At 45.7% G+C, this 20,261-nt stretch overlaps 1 protein-coding gene across 1 annotated transcript in view; it reads right to left on the reverse strand.

Annotated features, from left to right (window-relative positions):
- Pptc7 (protein phosphatase targeting COQ7) overlaps positions 1-19,506 on the reverse strand; it is a 38,982-nt gene extending 19,476 nt beyond the window's left edge. Inside the window, exon 1 of the mRNA XM_075979990.1 lies at positions 18,972-19,506. Coding sequence (XP_075836105.1) covers positions 18,972-19,449 — 478 coding nt within the window. The 5' untranslated portion in view covers positions 19,450-19,506. The remainder of the gene's footprint in view (positions 1-18,971) is intronic.
- Between the last annotated feature and the right edge of the window lie 755 nt (positions 19,507-20,261).

Below are 20,261 nucleotides of genomic sequence, written 5' to 3' on the forward strand. Positions count from 1 at the left end.
TCGCTATTTAGAAATGCATATATAAAAGGCAAAACCCCAAAACTGCTGAAACTGTGACCTGGAAAATTTCCTGAAGACCACTAGAGATTTCAGCACTGTATTTCAAAAAGCAGCAGCCGCGGTCAGTGTGTGACAGCCCAGTGAACCTGCACTAGACATCATGACTGGGGTCCTAGCATGAATGGGGAATGTTTATAGGCCTTCTTTAAAAGTGGCATCCGGCTGTCTCTAGAGGATCCTCTAATTTTCAAAGGCAGAGAAGGACATGGGAAGGGACCTGTCTCACAGGGAGTTGATCCTACATGTGACTACCGAGTGTGCAGACATCTGCTTACTATGAAATGTAACAGTCTGGACTATAAGAACACTGTACAGGGCTGGAGAGATGGCTCAGAGGTTAAGAGCACTGGCTGCTCTTCCAGAAGTCCTGAGTTCAATTCCCAGCAACCATATGGTGGCTCACAACCATCTATGAGACCTGGTGTCCTCTTCTGGTGGGCAGGCATACATGCAGACAGAATATTGAATACATAATAAATAAATAATTTAAAAAGTTGAAAATTAAAGATATTGCTTAAAAAAACACTGTACAGCGGCCTTAAGGGTTTGCTACAAAGCACTAGAAATTTGCTACAGAAATTTTTTAAGTCTAATGTGTTAATTAAATATATTAAATAAAATTAACTATTATATTGGTCTAAATTTTATTAATTTTGAAGGGGGGGAAGGACATGGGCTTGCCAAAGTATATGTATGTCAGTCAAACAATAAGATGTGGGAGTCTGAGTTTTCCTTCCCCAACATGTGTCCCAGGGATCATGCCATTATTCATGGTGGTCGGTACCTTTGCCCTCTGAGCCATCTTGATGGCCCTCTATCTCCACTCCCCCCCCCCAAAGCCTGATCATTTACTTGTGACTCCAAGACTTATTCTGGACAGGGCTAGAAGCTCTCAGGAAGGATAGCTTCCAACTCTTGGTAATCTGTTCTTGGTATTTCTCTTTGACTTCCTTTATTCTCTTGATCAAAGATTTAGCATCTTCTGTAGCCTCTTTATTTTTCTATGTGTGTTGTTTCTTCAGAGCAATGTCAGCATCTGTGTTACAGGACACTGTGGAGGAACAACACAGTAGAGCTTGAGTGCACTGGTCCTGGGCCTCTCACTTTCCTTGTTTAAGGGCTTCTGACAAGATATCCGTGGACATCGTCTCCTTTAGGGATGGAAAAGCTTTCGGATTCTGCTGCTTTTTTGGGACCACAACCACCAAGGCACAGTAGTATGTGTCAGTTCAGGAATATTCTACCCTCCCCCCTTTTTTTTACAGTAACCAAGATGAGAACACTTAGAATGGCATCCATAATGCATCCTGAACAGACTTGCGCTTCTGCCCTCCAGTTCTCCTCAGTAGTTAACAGGAATGCCTCTAATTCAACAGAAAGAGCACTCTGCCCTGGGTCAAGACTTCATGGGAAAACCCATGTATCAACAGATTTCTGGGGTTTTGTTTGTTTGAGACAGGGTCTCTCTATGTAGTCCCAGATGTCCTAGAACTTGCTATGTAGGCCAGTGCACAGCTAGAATAATGTGGAGATGCCAGTGTAAGATTCTCATTTCACCTAGGATGTGTGCTGAACCCCAGGTCAGCAGGCATCCGTGTGGATGTGTCTACATAAACTTAGGCACTGAGGTGGATGAGATCTGACACCACAGTGGTGGGTCAGAGTAAACAGGAAGGGGTTGCAGAGGTGTGTGCTCAAAGTACTTCTATCTTAGAAATCCTGAGAATCCTGGCCAAACAGCTCACCTGTGGGCTGTATCTTACTTTAGGTAACAAATGACAATCATGACCCACTGAATTCAAGGGACTATTATGCATCCAGTCTGTACTTAATATCTATCAGCAAAGAAAGGCTGAGAAGATAGGCTGAGTTATAGCGAAAATGGTCTTTAATGCCACCTGAAGAGTTGCCATGGAATTTAGAAGCTGCCTTTAATTCACTGTAATCATCTTATGTCTCCAGTAGTAATGTTCTCTGAGCACACAGCTAGCTCAAGTGTTTCCTTTGACCCCAAATCCAATTACAACTATTATTAGATGAAGATAATGTCTACATATCAGAACAGCTGAGCAAAAGTCTGAGAAGAGACTACAGAGCACAGAAAGTCCTCTAGTTACACCACTATGTCCTGAGTTGAAAAAACCAACTAACTACAAACAACTTATGGCTTTAAACTTGTGTTTGGCTTGAGACAGGGTCTCTCTGTACCTGAGGTTGGCCTTGAAAGTAAAGCAACCCTCCTCTTTCTGGTCAGACCTCTTGAGTGCCGGAAACTACAGGCAAGAGCCACTTATAAGACCTAGACCTTGGGGTTGGAGAGAAGGTCCAGCTGTTAAGAGCACTGGCTGCTCTTCCAGAGGACCCAGGTTCAATCCCCAGCAACCATATGGTGGCTCACAACCACACAACCATCTCTAATGAGAGATCTGGTGCCTCCTTCTTGCTTGACAGAGAGAACACTGCAAAATAAATAAATAAATAAATAAATAATCTTAGAGATGGGGAGGGAGGGAGGAAGGGAGGGAAGGAGGGAGGGAGGGAGAGAGAGAGAGAGAGAGAGAGAGAGAGAGAGAGAGAGAAGGAAAGACCCAGATCTTAGAAGTTTTCAAAAGCATAGTGTTGGAGCTGGAAAGATGACTCAGTGGTTAAAAACACTGACTGCTCTTGCAGAAGACCTGGGTTCAACTTCTGGCACCCACATGGCAGCTCACAACTATGTGATTCCAGTTCCAGGGAATCCAATACTCTCATAAGAACATACATTCAGGTAAAAACACCATAAAATAAAAATAAAGTCTTCCATACACTGTTTTCCTAAAGTGGAGAAATAAAAACTAAGCACGCAGCAAAGCCAATTCTGCCTACCTCTCATTATCTAAAGGTGTCCACTGTGAGCACTCCTTTCTTGGAGCCCCTCTCACTCCCAGGAGTTCTTTCTCCCCTTTCCTTATCAAATCGTTCTTTGTTCTGCTCTAATTAATTGCTTTTATAAGTAGAATTCTAAGTAATAATTTTCATTTTTTTAAATTACCATGCTTCTATCTTTGCCACAGTTACAACCATATAAAAATAGAGCTGGAGGGCTGGGATGGAGCTCAGCTGCACAATGTAAGTTCCACATGCCTGTGCCCTGGGCTCAATCCTCAGCACCACAGAGAGGCAAAGCTTTTCTTTACTGTAAAATAATCACTCAGTTTTTCATCTTTAATTTCATATAACAGTTTTATTCTGAGCAAAAGTCCAAGGAAGATAGGTTTGGTAAATAAACTCAAATTGCGGAACCTCAAAATCCTACCTCTCCAGCTGCACACGGCTACCTAACTGTGAAGCTGCAGAAGGAGACAGACCCTGGGTAGGCTCCTAAGCTAAGCTGCCATTAGTGAAGTTTCTCCAACAGTGCCCCGCACTCCCAGCCATGGCAGGTGCATGTTGTGTATTTTTTTAAGATGTCCATGTGTGTATGAGTGTGTGTGTGTGTGTGTGTGTATGCGCACACACATGCTCCAGTGCCACATGAGTGTAGGTACCTGAGGAGTCCAGAAGAGGGTATCAGAATCCCTTGGAGTTATAGTTGGTGGTGAGCCACTCAACACTGGGGCAGGCAACCAAGCTTGGGCCCTCTGAAAGAGTGAAACACTTGCCAGGCAGTGGTGGCACACACCTTTAATCCCAGCACTCGGAAGGCAGAGGTAGGAGGGTCTCTGTAAACTTAAGACCAGCCTGGTCTACATAGAGAAACCCTGTCTTGGAAAAACAAAAAACAAAAAGAGTGCTACGCTCTCTTAAGCATGGAGCTTCTGACATTCCCTCTCACATACAACTTTAAACTGACCTGCGATTATTTATGAGGTCATTCTGGACAACAACACCTAGAGAATACTAAATCCCAGTTCTGATATAAACACCAGTGAAGGAAACATGGCCATTCTTCTTCATCCAACACATTTAATACAGGAGATGACAAAACTGGAAAAATTATGTAGCATCACCCTTCAGAGGGTGGCTCACTGACATGGGCTCCTCAAACTCCACAGAAGCAAGTTGCTTCTCCGGGATGGGTTTTCCCATGTGACTTGGACATGAGTGCTACTAACGAAGGGAACTCCTGCGTGATGAACTAAGCCCCTGCTGAGGAGCACTTAGCATGGCTTCTCCAAGTGCTATAGCACTTGGGTAGAGACCGAGGCTCTCATCCGAGCCACTGCTCTCCTGCAACCCTGACAGGACACCACAACACAAAGACTACGGTCAGAAGGAAATGAGATAGACAGAAGCACATAGTTGATTCTGTGTCAACAGGAACAAACAGTCATATTTACAGCAACATTTCTGTAGCTTCAACTATTAGGGCATTGGGGAATACTCCCCTGTGACATAGGACTGGGAAATGTGTCTGCAAAAGGTTATCCCAAAGGGAATGAAAAAGAGCAAGATTACTTAAAAAAAAAAAAGATACACACAGTCAACCATCAAGCTGCTCACAATGTGATTGCTTTGACAAACAGTCCTCAGTTCTCTAGAGAAATTACAGGGATTACAATGTTCTGCCTGCCTCAACAAGCCAGGAATTCCCTCTGCACTGAGATTCCCCAAAGCAACCACTCTGCGTTAATCACAACGAAACCTGTGTCTTTTGCCTCCAGAGACTGGGCCTCCATCAAGCTCTTTAGATCTCTAACAGGTAAGATCAAGCTGAAAGGTAGAAAGAAAGGGTCGATCCTGTGAGAAAATAGGCTGCCCAGGGAAATGGGCAACAAGCAAAAAGATTCAAGCAAGAACCAATGGTCTACTTCAGGTTTCAGAATTTGGGAAAACAAAAAAACAAACAAAATAGCCACCTATTTCTTGTTAGCTCAGTAAATATGAGACTACTTTGTAATCTCTCTCTCTCTCTCTCTCTCTCTCTCTCTCTTACACACACACACACACGCACACACACACACACACACACATACACACACACCTACCTTCCTTCATTATTTTGGTCAGTTACTTTGTTTTTAAAAGCAGTAAAAAATGCTGAAAAGAGGGTTAGGAAGCAAGAGTGTGAAGACAAACTAGAAATAACTTCTGCGCACATGTGTGTGTGTGCATGTGTATGTGTGTGTGCGCGTCTGTATGTATGTGTGTGCATGTATGTGTGTGTGCATGTGTATGTGTGTGCGCGTGTGTGTGCGCGTGTGTGTGCATGTGTATGTGTGTGGTGCATGTGTGTGTGTATGTGTACATGCAAGAGGCTAACGTAGTACACCATGTCTCAAGAAATAAGATGGAGAGCAATAGTTCCTCTTATTTCTTGAGACATGGTCTCAACTTTAGCTCATTACAACCTATAACTCAAGCTCCAAGGGGATCTCACTTCTCTGGTCTCAGAGGGCACCCTTACTATATCATGCACATCCTCATTCTCTCTTTGTCTCTGTCTCTCTTTCTCTCTCTCACACACACAGACAAATAATAAAAATAAAACTAAAAAAAAGAAAAACGAAAGAAAGAAACAAAGAAGAATAGAAAGGAAAAGAAAAAAGCAGCTGGGTGTGGTGGCACATGCCTTTAATCCCGGTTCTTGGGAGGCAGAGATAGTTGGGATCTCTGTGAGGCCAGACCTGAAGGCCAGCCTGGTCTACATAAAAAGTTTCAGGATAACCAGGGACACATAGTGAGGCCCTGTCTCCAAAAAAAAAAAAAGGCAAAGATTTAGTGGGAAATGATCTACTCTGGCTCAAGTGCCAACTACAGCTTGGGGAACCGGTAACCTCCAGAGTTGGTAAAAAAATCATTGACCAGATTTCCTCCACAAGCTACAGAGCTGAAGGTTGTCTCTCCGAAGCCACTTCATTCCTTTTTGGCCTGCACCACAATCTTCTCCAATGTGAAGTGCTGTGAGCAACACTCTCGGAACTAGAGGAAGCGACCGACAGATCACCTGGAGGACAGGTGTCCTGGATCAAGCCAATGATCAGTGCTGGCACTAATATGTTCAGAGTGGAGGGCCTCTGGAAGAGCTGTCCATTGGTTACTTTTCTGGGTGGCATGTATCTACCTGCACTAGCCCCTTAGGCTGAAAGAAGGGCTTTCCTTCTCTTTTTAATTGGTAAGATTAGATCTAGACCACTGGCCCTTAATAAGTGAACCCTTACCTCCTCCCAACCCTGTACATCAAAGTCTGGCAGGCTGGCCCTAATGTTCAATCAATCCTCCTGCCTCACCTGTCCAACTCAGCAACAGGAAACAGAACACCTCACAAAACCATGTATGTTTAACCTGATTCCAGTATCTCCTGTAAAATGAAGAGCAGGGCTTGACAAGAACAGCATCCCCTGGGTGAGGCTGAACACCCAGGCAGGCAGCCCTTGTAGAGCTGCCCTCAAAGCATCCTTCTCCAATGGTTGGCCATGTGCAGGGCGGCCCAACTCCAACATGCATCCATTTCATTGTTGCAGTAAGTGAACACCTCAGAGCAGCCAGGAAGTGAGTCAGTTCTTCTTCTTCTTCTTTTTTTTTGTATGGTTTTCTTTTTAAGATCTTCATTTTATTTATCTGTATATGTGTCTCTATGTATACTACATGTATGCAGGTACCTTCAGATGCCAAAACAGGGGTAGGATCTTCTAGAGCTGGAGTTACAAGCAGCTGTGAGCTAATGTGGGTGCTAAAAACAGAACACAGAACTCAGATCCTCTACAAAAGCAGTGAAGTGCTCTTAAACACTGAATTGTCTGGGCTGGATAGTTTGATGTCAACTTGACACAAGCTAAAACCATCTGAGAAGAGCGGTTGTCAATTAAGAAAATGTCTCCACAGAAGCCTGACATGGGATGGGTGAAGATACACTTTTCATTTTTTTCTTTCTTTCTTTCTTTCTTTTTTTTTTGTGGTGGTTTTTCAAGACAGGGTTTCTTTGTGTGTACCAGACTAGCCTTGAACTTACAGAAATCTGCCTGTCTCTGCTTCCTGCATGCTATGATTAGAGGCGAAGTTAACCTGGGCTACATGATCCTGCCTCAAAAAGCAAAACTAAAACAAAATCCTGAACAGATTATGATCTAACGGAAGGTATGGGAAAGCGTCTAAAATGAACCTGAAGGATGGAACCCTGAGTTAGAAAGATGCTGAGGAGTTCCCTGCCATTTTCACCCAGAGGGATAAACTAAAGCACAAGTCAGAGAGGCTCAGGGAGAGAGTCCCATGTGCAGAAACTTGGCCTCTAGGTAAATGCCTACTGCACCCATGCCAAGAACCTCTCACTATTAGTCAGCCCAATAATGCAGCACAGGAGCCAGGCACTCAGGAGATTCCCCTGGAGGGAAGGCAGATCTGCTGCCACCAAAGCCAACACAAGGCTCTTACTTGTCTCAATCAAGAGCTTTGTTAGTAGCTTAGGCAGAGCTGACACCTGCACAGTACTGAGATTTAGCAAAAACCAACTCCATAAAAGAAGTTACCATCCGTCTCCTGTAAGTGACAGTGGGGCCAAGGTAGGCTCTGAGATAGCTCTGAGAAACTCCAGCTAAAATTTAGTCCAGAACCAGCCTCACCCACTTCATTCATAGGCGAGGTCTCCTACCCTGGCTGTCCGAAGTCAGCAGGGAACTCCACTGTCTTGCTTGTCAGAACACAGGCTCACAGTGTGTACTGCTCACAACTAGCTCTGTGAGAAAAGCCAGCTTCTGGATATTAGGGTGCACACCTGTAATCTCAGCACTTGGGGAGGAAGAAGGCAGAAAAATCTTGCATTCAAGGTTGTTCTTGGTTTCATAAAGAGTTCAAGGTCAGCCTGAGATATGTCAGGTCTTGTCTCAAACAAACACATCAACACAAGTGGGGATGACTGTAGCGCAGAGGCAGAGCACTGTGAAGCACGGCAAGGCTTGGGGCCCTAGAACAGCCAAAAGGGAAGATGATTTTAAAAAGAAACAACTGGAACTGGAAGTGACGCTCAGTAGTTAAGAGCACTTGGCTACTCTTCCAGAGGACTAGATCTGATCCCCAGCATCCACATGGTGGCTCACAACCATCTATTACTCCAGACCCAGAATCCAATACCTTTTCCTGGCCTATGTAGGCACCAGGTACAGACATACACACAGGCGAAATACCCTTGCACATAAAGTAGTAATAAAGATTAAAAAAAAAAAAGGAACCAGCGATGAGCAGCACAGAGGCCAGCACAGTCTACAGCAACCAGGGGAGTGTTTGGACTTTGTTGAGCTTTTCTGACTTTTGTAAGCCACCAGCTCTCCAGACACTGGTCTGTGGTCACAACCAAAAGACAATGTCCACTTACAGATAATGTATAAAAGATGAGTGAGCAGATCATTTGGTTCTCCAGTCAACTCCCCAAGCTTGTCATTCAATAGCTCATTAAAAATTCAACAGTGACATTTACAAGTACTAAGGAAGAAGCATTTATTTGTCTGCAAAGAGCACAAAGAACAAAACGGTGCACCTACACTTTGAAGAAATGGATTGGCTTTTCTCCAGAAGCAACTTCATTTAACAAGTGTCTCTGGCACATGTTGTCTACTGTGTAGGGCTTGTTTTAAATGGGAATTTTAGACGATGAGCAATATACAAAGGGCTAACCATTTTCTTCAGTCACTTTCATAACTTCAATGAATGCTAACATCATCTCACAGACCCTCCCCCCTCTGTGTCTGGCCAACACCTGGCCCAGCAGTTCCTAAGCCTTAATGCAGGCTGAGATGTCCCTCACAGCCCTGACCCCCTCTCTATGCCTGCACAGCATAGGTGACTCTCACAGGTGTTGCTGTTTCAGGACTCAGCATTCCACAAGCCCAGAGATCCCGCCTCCAAAGGTCACTAAGCAATCCCACCTTTCATTCCCAAACTTGGCCATTTCCCTTGCACATCCCAGCCTGTCACAAGCAGCCTTCAGCCTGCACTTCCAGAGTAGAAACCTTGAGAATCTGCTGGGTGCCAACCCAGCTCCCTTCTCTCCCTCCCTCCTCAGTGTCCTGTGTCACTAACTTCTGCTGATTCTGTCTGCACTGCCTGGAGCCCACCCAGCTCCTTCCAACTGTCCTGGATACAGCCCTTTGGAGCTCAGCTTTTTCAGCAGCTCCTACCTGTTCTATTCCAAAGCATCCATCTGTTGTTCCCACACTGCCATACCCATGTAGCCCTGTAAACAAAATCCTTCCATGCACAGGCCATCCTTACGTAATCGCTTGTATATGTAAAAGCATTATTTTTTCCTTTGCATTGGTGTTTTGCCTACATGTGCATCTGTGTAAGGGTGTTGGATTCCCTGGAACTGGAATCAGAGAGAGTCGTGAGCTGCCACGTGGGTGCTGGGAATTGGACCTGGGTCCTCTGGAAGACCAGCCAGCGCTCTTAACTGCTGAGACATCTTCCCAGCCCAGTAAAAGCATTCTTTTCAACATAATGCTGCTTGCCTCTGGAGTGAGGAGCTTCACAACCAGGAGAAAAGGGGAGGAACTGATTCCGGGCTTCCAAAGCATACTGGCACAGTATGAAACTGTTTAGAAACTCCTCAGAAGACAAGAGGCGAACAAACCTAGTCATCCTGTTTCACATATGGCTTCATATTTATTTACTGCAGGAACTACTTTGGAGGCAAAGGCTTTGTTTTTAGCTCCCAACAAGTATCCCTTGCGCTTGTCACATAGCCATGTGTGTATTTTCAGAGAAGTGTCAACAACAACTCAGAAGAGTAAAAAATGATTTGACTTAGCTAAAATGCTGAACAGCTTTTCTCCACTAAGAGAACATGGGTCAATCAGTTTTGAATTTGAAATCACACATCACCAAAAAAGACACAGTACCCTGTGAGAGGTGCATCCCTGGTGAGACCTCATTTCAAAGGGAACCTCTGAGACCTATTACCCAGTAGTGGCCAAAGCTCAAGTCCAGGTTTTAGGGAACAGCTCAAGCCTGACCCAGAGCTGCTGTCCAAACACTGAAGTGAAAACACAAGCGCTTTTCTGTTTGCCTCATTCAGAGCAGCCAACCTTCGGCAGCTACCTCAAATGACGATGTGCAGAAATGATTCTGGGAAGTCAGAAAACAAAAACATGCTAGGTGATGGTAGCCTCGAAAGGTCAAAACAAGCAGTCAACAAAACAGTCTGTACATTCCTCGACCCACCACAACCTATTCTGTAGGAAGCCACTTTTGTGGACTCTGGCAAAGCTGCAGTCTCTTGGCAGTCCTTGGGATTCACACCAAGAACAGATAGAAATTGTGGAGAGCTTGGTATATACATACATATTAAGTGTAACACCTTCCAGACTGACATGAAGCTTACTGGAGAAAGTGATCCTCAGCACCTGGATGAGCATCAAACATGCAATCTTTCTGGAAGGTTCCCAGGTGCTATGTACATAGACCCTTGCACTCTGGCCTGCTGCGGAGTTCCTCAAGGAGTAAGCTCTTAGGAGCTATTCCAATGCAAAGAGAGGCTCACCCCACTGTCACTTTACAACAGGACGATAGGTACAACCTAAATAACTGAAAGTTGAGGGCCAATTCAGTAAGTTCTAGCGCATAAGGCAGGAAATGTGATGAACTTTGCTCGTCAGTATAGAAACATCCACATTAAATCACAGCTAACAATGCTGCTCAAAAGGGTATACACACTTATATGTGCAAAAGCCAGAGGACGTCACACTGATTACAGTCAAGGTATATGCTACAGGTGTTTTATGCAGGAGTTTTCTGAGCAGGTGTTACTTTACAAGCACAAAACAGAAGCACTCATTTCAAAGCACTTGTCAGTGCAACTGAGCCCTAGGTTCAGTCTTTAACACTAACTGTACTGAACCTCCTTGATTTGTCAGCTTTACAGACGAACCATAGGAGGAGATGGGTTAGTACAGCCGTCTGGAGCTGTGCACATTTCAAAAGAGCAAGGGAAGTGATCTGCCATCTCCAGTGCTGCTTTCAGGAGAGGCGGCAGACTCCGAAGTCAGGTGTGAAAAAGACACAAGTGACCAAGTGAGGTCTTCACTCCTCACACAAAAGGACCTGTTTCCTCCTCCAGTGCACCACCAAATCCTGCTTGGGATCTTATGGAAGCACTCAGCACCTCTTTTCTTCAGTAAGATTTTAAAGTAAATCAAAAGGCCAGCTCAAGTCCAAGTGACTAGTGTCTTGCCTGTCATCAGTGCTGTGACCTCTTCAGCCTTGCGAAGGCTCTGGACTTATGATTGACTTTATAACTTTAGCAACAGTGAGGACATGAAGCTCACACTCATAAATGCTCCTAACAGCAGCAGTGCCCTACATGCCACACATCACTTCTCAAAATGATGGGACATTAACACAGATTTTAAAAGATAACCTCACCCCAACTTCTTCAGAAATAAAATACTGTGAACTTACCTTCCCAAAACATTTCCTGAGTATTCTAATCTTATGGCCTAGGCACAGCCTGAGAAAAGACCTTTAGAAAAGACATTGGAGAAACTACATGAAAGGAACTTGGCATTTAGCCTGAAGTTGACAAGTGTTTGATCTGCCAGAGGACATGGTTGTAGGTCACATTCTGACCTGGTGTAGTGTTCCCGAAGCCACACACCAGCACCAAGTCCATTTGGACACTGCTACAGACATTCAGATTACATGCTGCCTAGTTTCATGATACCACGCTGAAGTTCAGGGACAGCCTCCTCCCACCCCAAATCCCTCCCCAGCAGGAACCCATCTGCACCCTACTTTTCCTTGGGATTTAACAACCCTCTGAAACATCTATCTAAAAAGTATAAGCATTTATACTTCTAAAATCCAGTGGTTTACTCTGCAGAAAGACCCATCCAGAGCCCTCTAGAGATTACTAAAGCCTCGAGAGAAAAGTGAAAGTCAGGACAATGTCAAATTGAGCCCAAAATTTACAGATTACAAACTGGTGAACAGGAAAAATAGCTGAAGGCAGCCGGGCGGTGGTGGCGCACGCCTTTAATCCCAGCACTCGGGAGGCAGAGGCAGGCGGATCTCTGTGAGTTCAAGACCAGCCTGGTCTACAGAGCTAGTTCCAGGGTAGGCTCCAAAGCCACAGAGAAACCCTGTCTCGAAAAAGCAAAAAAAAAAAAAAAAATAGCTGAAGGCAATGGTGAAAGTGAAGGCACCTCATAAGCCCCTTACACAAAGTATAACTCATCTACACAGCAGGGCGGGGAGGCGCAGGGCACAGCAAACAGTCTCTACATCAAACCTGTCATCTTCCAACGGTATCTGCAAAGTCAGCCCTCACAGGCCCTTCCTCTAAGACCACACTTCTCACACTTCCTCAATAGTTCACGCTCTTTTTCTTTGAGACAGGGTCTTGCTATATAGCCCTGGCTGGCCTCAAATTCAGATCCTCCAGCCTCTGCCTCTCGTGCTGAGATTCAAGGTGTGTATTACTAAGCCCAGCTGACGTTTTTCTCTTGAAGATATATAGATTATAACATCAGATATACTTAAAGTACTGATTAATCTGACCTCATATATTTAATTATTGTAATTTAAAGATAATTTTCTTTATATAAAATAATTATATATTCAAACTATACCAATTTATCATCTATCCAAGGCATATACCTGAAAAGATTAAAAACACATGAGCATAGCCAAGTGCATGCCTACAATCCCAGCACTTAAGAAGCTGAGGCAGAAGAACTGCTGAGAATTCAAGACCTGCCCGGAAGCCGGGCGGTGGTGGCACACGCCTTTAATCCCAGCACTCGGGAGGCAGAGGCAGGCGGATCTCTGTGAGTTCGAGACCAGCCTGGTCTGGTCTACAAGAGCTAGTTCCAGGACGGGCTCCAAAACCACAGAGAAACCCAGTCTCGAAAAAACCAAAAAAAAAAAAAAAGACCTGCCCGGACTATACAGTAAATGGTCACACACACTCCAAAATAGTGTAACACCTACTTACACAAAACTTTACATACAAAAATACCAAACATAATTTACTATAGCCAGTATATAAAAATACCCACAGATACCAACAAATGGGGTTGTTGATCCCTGAAATACAGTTTTATGCAGCCATCATAAAAGATGAAGTACTAACACATTCTCTAACTTGAACTTTGAAAATAAGCTAAGTGAGCCAGGCAGTGGTGACCCATGCCTTTAATCCCAGCACTTAGGAGGCTGAAGCAGGTGAAAGTCTGTACGTTCAAAGCCAGCCTGGTCTACATAGTGAGTTCCAGTTCAAAAACAAACAAACAAAAGGAGAAAAAAGAAGAAAAGCTAAGTGAAGGGAAACAGCACAAATTACGTACTCTAGGAATCCATTTACATACAACGCCCAGAACAGGCAAATCCAGAGAATCTACAAGCTACTACCAGGGCTAAGAAACATTCACAAGCTGAGAGCAACTGCAAACGGCAGGCTTTTTGGGAGAGGAGCAGGGAACGGGTTCTGGACTCAAGACAGTAGGTAAGGCTGTACAACCTTCTGGATTTAAAAACTGAGTATACATGTTTAAAGGGTGAATGTCATACTGTGACTTTGCAACTCAATTTTGGCTTTTTAGGACATGTATTATGGGGCTAGAGTGTCGAGGTCATAGGATAGCTTGAGGAATCAGTTGTCTCCTTTTGCCATGTAGGTCCTGGGGCCCAAACTCAGGTCATTAAGCTTGGTGACAAGCACCTTTACCAACATAGCCGTCTTCCCAGTCCCGCAGTTCAGCTTAAAACAACAAAAACTCAAGGTCATCATCAACAGGTAGATTTGACTTTTAGGAAGTTGTGGCTATAAACTGACACAGACTTCCTGGCAGGACTTGAGATTCCAGAGAAGCCTCCCTGAGGCGCTGGAATCGGTCACTCTCCCAGTGACCACTTATACAAAGTGCAGCTCAGACTCAGACACATCAAACTCACTCCAGATCTATATGTAGCTCACCTCATCTTCATACCTTAAAATTCAAAAGCCAAGCATGGTATTGCACACCTTTAATCCCAGAACTCGGGAAGCAGAGGCAGGTGGATCTCTTCTGAGTCTACATAGTGAGTTCTAGGTCAGCCATGGCTATATAATAGTGAGACCCTGTCTCAAAAACAGAAGCAGGGGCAAAGAGATGGCTGAGCAGTCAAGAGCACAGGCTGCCCCTGCAGAAGACCCAGGTTTGACTACCGTCACTCATGTGGTAGCTCATGAATTCCAGTCCAGGGAACCTAATCCCCTCCAAGGGCACTAGACATGCATGTGGTACATACATGCAGGCAAAACACACAAACACACAACATAAATATTTTTTATTTATTTATTTATTTTTTTTGGTTTTTTCGAGACAGGGTTTCTCTGTAGCTTTTGGTGCCGGTCCCAGAACTAGCTCTTGTAGACCAGGCTGGCCTCGAACTCCCAGAGATCTGCCTGCCTCCGCCTCCCGAGTGCTGGGATTAAAGGCGTGCGCCACCACCGCCTGGCATAAATCTTTTTTAAAATTAAAACATACACAAACAAAAATAAAAAACAAAAACAAAAAACCTACAAACACCACCACCCCAAAGAATGTTTTTAAAATTGGCAAGACTCACAGAAACACTTCAGAATCCTGGCCCAGTAAAAACTTGAAACCAAAGGCTGGAATACAAAACTTTTATTTTCATGTTTATGTTCCAAGTTAAATTGAGCTTAAACAAACATCCCTTGGCTTTTTAGGAGCACTTTCACAGCTCAATCTTGAGAGGTCAGAACTTATATGGTACAGACCATGCCGACCATTTTCAAATCAATGGTTTCTGCAAGATGTGTTTAGCATGCAGGGAAGTTTTTGTTGCTTTCCAGTTATGAGTCAGAGAGAATAAAGCAATTACAAACACATTCACATTCTCTCTCTCTCCGTCTTTTCTCCTCTCCAGCCCTCCCAAGCATGGCAGAGAGGCCCGTCTTTACCAATAACTAGTGGTTCTTTGAAGTCACCTAACCATTTGAAGGCCTCTATTTGCTCATCACCAAAACATGAAAGAAATGAACTCCAAGGTTTTGAAGTCCTAAGTTCTCAACAGCCTTTCAATGATGCTGCTGTGGCTTAGGGAACTCAGAGATGGCATCAGGTAGTTTTCATGATTCTGTGTACCTAGGAAGACACAGCATGCAGAGTAACAAAGCTACAGGGAGGAAGGAACAAGAAACGTCCCTACAGCTTGTGCCCGTGTGGGCTACTCCTGCTAGCCCAATAGAGAGAATGAGCCTTTGCCAATTTTCCACGGGATGGGAGTGGTGCCTAGTCTCACCACACCCACCACAGCCAATTTTTCCTAAAAGAAGTCCAATGGGGACAATAACAGTGTGAGCATCAAGTACTCTTCATCATGACTAACAGGGCAGATCAGTTTCCATTTTTACTATTTTTTTTGACAGTTTCTCTGTATAGCTCTGGCTGACCTACAACTCACTCTGTAGCCCAGGCTGACCTCAAACTCAGTGATCTGCTTGCCTCTGCCTCCCCAGTGCTAGGATTAAAAGAAAGTATGTGCCACTACCCCTGGCAAATTTCAATTTCTAAAAAAAAAAAAATCAAAATAATATTTTCTTTCTCATACAAAAGAAACTAGCCGGGCGATGGTGGCGCACGCCTTTAATCCCAGCACTTGGGAGGCAGAGGCAAGCAGATCTCTGTGAGTTCAAGACCAGCCTGGTCTACAAGAGCTAGTTCCAGGACAGGCTCCAAAGCCACAGAGAAACCCTGGCTCGAAAAACCAAAAAAAAAAAAAAAAAAAAGAAACTAACTTTCATTCCTAACAGTTAAAGAGAAGCCCACAGTGAGTGATCAAACTGCAAAAAAGAGTCTCGGAGACAAAGTCTCACTATGTTGACTAGGCTAGCCTCAAACTCACAGAGATTCGCCTTCTTTAATACAATTCAGCTCATAACTCCCATTAGTCTGGCATGTGATGGGATAGTGTCAATAGAGCAGAGGCCACCAGCTGATGAACTGGTTATGGCTGCCAAAGATCAAGTGAGACAAGCTTAGGAAGTTGTTTCAGGTGACTCTCGGGATGACTTTCTGGAAGAGCTCCTCCACAACAGGATAGTTGTAGAAAACATGACTCTCAATGTTCCCATACACTCCACCATTTGGAGAGAGAGAGAGAGAGAGAGAGAGAGAGAGACAGAGACAGAGACAGAGACAGAGAGACAGACAGAGAGAGACAGAGAGAGACAGAGAGAGAGACAGAGAGAGAGACAGAGAGAGAGAGAGAGAGAGAGTGTGTGTGTGTGCGCGCGCACATGATTTGTTAACTCTGACTGATCTCTTCTTGGTCACATAGCAGCTGTGTGTGTGGCTGCCCTATAGCACTAGTTGCAAGACAAGAAGCTAGGGATCTCCATCAGACCCCAAAGCCTGTGCCTTCAGAGCCACATGCAGGTCTACCTGCAGGACTGAAGACCAGAGTCTGTGCAAGCCTGTCTCTATGCCCTCTTCTCTGGAGAGGTTCCTTCCACAGAAGAGACCAAGGTAATTTAAGAACTTAGAGCTCTTTGCTACATACAAACAAATCTGCTGAAGGTGTCTGTGGCAATGGCATACGAATGCATGCTATTAGAGGGACAACAGGAAAATGTGACTGGCTTGCCAGAGCCAGGCCTCAAGGTCTCATGGCCCACTCCTTTCATCTTCTACAGGTAAGAAATGGCAAACTCTTAGTCCACCAAAGATCACAAATCAACTAAGTTGCAAAGCTTAACCTCAAACCAGGTATGGCTCCTGCCAGAGTGCCAGAGCATGAAACATGAAATGTTTGTGCTTTTTTAGAAAGGGTCTGACTACTATCTTCTGTATCCTTGTAAATATGCCACAATACCAAAATAGTAGCACATTAAAATTCAGCATAAGGATTTCATACATTGAGATACAGTAGCCCCTTTTCTCCTTGAGGGATACATTCAAGGCCCATAGTGGGTATCTGAACCCTTTAAGTTCTTTTTAAAATACATATCTATAATAAGGTATAATTTATAAATTAGGTACAGTAAGATAGTAACAACATTTGCTAAAATTAAAACATTATACAAATTAGTACCCTACATCTTCACTTGATCTGATAACCAAGATGGTTTCTCAGTGACTTAACTGGTGGTCAATTTAGAGCAAATACAACCAACAACAAGACAACCTGATCGGGTATGGCATGCTCACCTGTAGTCCTAGTACCACAGGACTACTCAGGAGGCCAAGGCAAGAGGGTTGCTTGAGGCCAGAAAAACATGGCCACCCTGGGCAATACAGTAAGATCCTGTCTCAAAACAAACAGTAACCCCTGGGTAGATATGCAAGATTCCGGCTCAATACTCAGGACTGCATGCAATTTAAAAATTAGGAAAGGTTTACTGCTGGGATCTTACAATATTCTCAGACCTCAGGTACTAGAAATAGAAACTACTATACTCCCAAATTATCAATCAAATCACAGGTTTTTCAAGCACAAAACAAACCCCAACTATCTTCTCAGCTTTATCAAGTGAAACTTCCCAGCTCACTATCTCCCAATCTGTTGGCTGACTACAACTCCTGACACCGTTTTATTGGTGGTGCTGGGTCTTGAAGCAGAACCTCAGGCATGGTCCAAGGAAGCAGTCTACACTGAGCCGCCCACAGCTGACTGTAATTTTAATATGTGGTAGCACAGATCCTCAGGTCACTGAAAGTGCTACCTAGGTGACTCGCAATGACAACTAATGGCAGCCTCTTAAGAAGGATCCTGAGTCTAGACAGACTTCACAGTGAGTTTGTATAATTTCAAAACCTAATCTCGAGGAAGGCTCTCTGAGATCTGATTAAAAAATAATGGGAGTTATGGCACACACACACCTGTATCCTCAGTACTTCGGAGGTGGGGGCAGGAGGCTCAGTAGTTCAAGGTCAGCTTCCAGTACACAGCAAGTGGGTAACAAAAAACGCTGTTTTTTTTTTTTAAAAAAAAAGCAGCAAGCAATTAGTGTCCCCAAAACAATTATTTGCTCCAATGTCAAATTTTGTCTTAGCATATGAAACTTTAAGTAACTAAAAACTCAATGTCACCGGAGAAGTGAAACCAAAGTGACATTTGAACCTAGAGCCAATGACAGCATGTCCTTCAATTTCAAAGGAAGAGCTTCATGAACTGAAAGAGCTTTAATGGCATACACGAAATCTCCAAGGGCATATACACTAGATAAAGTTTCTGATTGCTTGTGGGTTGTTTAGCCGTTTGGACAGCTCTCTCCTGTCTCCTCCACCCAAGGTGTAACTGGTTTAGGTCTTAGGAAGCACCTGTGGCCTAAAAAGCGGTGACGAGTCTTGGCTGTAGCCTACAAGTAGGTCCGGCCATTCTATTTTGGGTCAAGGAGACCTTCTGCCACCCCAAGTGACCCCAAGTAGACAAGTTCGGTTTGGGAGAGAGCACTGCTAGAATTTCTAACCAGGCTAGCTGTCGACCCCCAACCCCAAGGCCCTTCCCGAAAAGGATGAAAATCGGGGGACGGTCGAGGCAGAGGGGTGTGGGGGGAAACAAAGCGGGCCAGAGGGCTCCCGCCGTCCGTCTTCGGTCTGCTCCGGATCCCGCAGCTGGGGCCCGACCGTGGCATCAGGAGCTCGCCAAGAAGCAGGGATTCCCGGGGCGCGCAGAGGGAGGAGGGAACGAAGCAAAGCGAGGTTAGCAGCCTGCAGGTGTCGCCGAGCAAGGAGGACGAGGTCGCATGGGGGCTGTGACTAATAAGAGAGTGGCTCTGCACCGGGACAGACTGGACACATTCCCAAGGCGGTGACCTTGGGCACGTGGCTCCACCGCTCTGCCCCTCGGTTTCCTCACCACTAAAGTGGGGGGGGGATCGTGAGGCAGAAAACGATTCTTGGGGTGCTTGGCGGGGCGTTGCGCTCCGCGGAGGAGGCAGGGAAGCCTCGCACTCCGGAGTCCTCAGGAGGCGGACCCGGGGCCGAGGGACTCACCCAACACATCGGCCGTGCGGTGGCGGGCCACGAAGCACGCGTCGTCCCCGTAGCATGCGCCCTTCTTAAGCAGGCCCTTACGGAAGTCCTTGCCGAAGCCGCAGCTCGCGGTCACCAGCCCGTAGTCGCCGCTGCCACCGCCGCCGCCGCCGCCCGCCCTGGGATCGGTCTGCGACAGGCCGCCGAGGACGGCGCGGGCCACCAGCCGCCCGTACGACAGAACCGAGAACATCGCCGCCGCCGCCCCCCCGAGGAGGCGCGGGGCCCGGGGCACCGGAGGACGCCGAGGCCCGGAGCCGGCTCTCTCCTCAGCCGCAGCAGCGCCGCCGGGGCGTTCCTCGGGGCGGCGCGCACTGGCCACCACCGCCCCTGCCCGCCGCACGGGGCCTCGCACACGCTCCGCCGCACGCACTGGAGCCAGAGCGAGGTCAGAGCCGGCGGCTTCTCCGCCTAAGCCAAACTGGGGTCCCGGCTGCATCCGCCGCAACCGCCGCCATCTTCCGCTCCACTAGCGTGTTCCGGGCCGCGCCGGCAGCGCCGCCCCCTCTTCGGCCCCGCCCCGTCCCCGCCCCCTAATCGCGGCCCAAGTCCAAGCCCCGCCCCTGCTGGGTCGCAGCCCAATGTAGTCATTGGAATTGAGTTTGCGCAAAGGGTGTGGGCGCGGAGTCTCCTGGGAGTTGTAGTTCAGCCAGTTATAGTAGCCTTCGTCTTGGCTACCTGGGATCCAGGCTTTTGATTTCCCATAGGATCTTAAACTAATAAGAATGAAGAGTAGACTGGTTTGGTTTTTTTTTTTTTGTTTCTTTTTTTGGGGGGGAGATAAGATCAGAGTCCTTTTTTTCCTCTTTTCCCTATCTCTTTTGCTCCTCTTTTCGGATTTTTAAGAGTCTCATAGAGGCCAGGCTGAACTCAAACTCACTTTGTCGCCAAGGTTGGCCTTGAACTCCTGATCTCCTTGCCTACAACTTCCCAAGCACTGCGATTACAAATTGTGCACCACCATCCCCGGTTTAACAATTTCTTTCACACCCACACACCATTCATTCCTTTACATAACTGTGTAAGAAACCAAGATTGAGGTTCTATATGTTGCAATATGCAGTAAGAAACAGCAGTATACAAACCTAACATTTCCACAATTAAGATACCTTGAAAGCCCAAGTCTAAAACGTCTGTGCTGGGGTCCTAAGCTTGACAGTCTCCCTACCTCTGAGTTAGACACTGTGGAGGCCTGAGAACTGACAGTAATGAGGCCCCTTTCGCTCTCCTGCCACAGCTGCTGCCTCTTAA

Source organism: Microtus pennsylvanicus, chromosome 1 (genome assembly GCF_037038515.1).
Source record: "Microtus pennsylvanicus isolate mMicPen1 chromosome 1, mMicPen1.hap1, whole genome shotgun sequence".
Lineage (NCBI taxonomy): Eukaryota > Metazoa > Chordata > Mammalia > Rodentia > Cricetidae > Microtus > Microtus pennsylvanicus.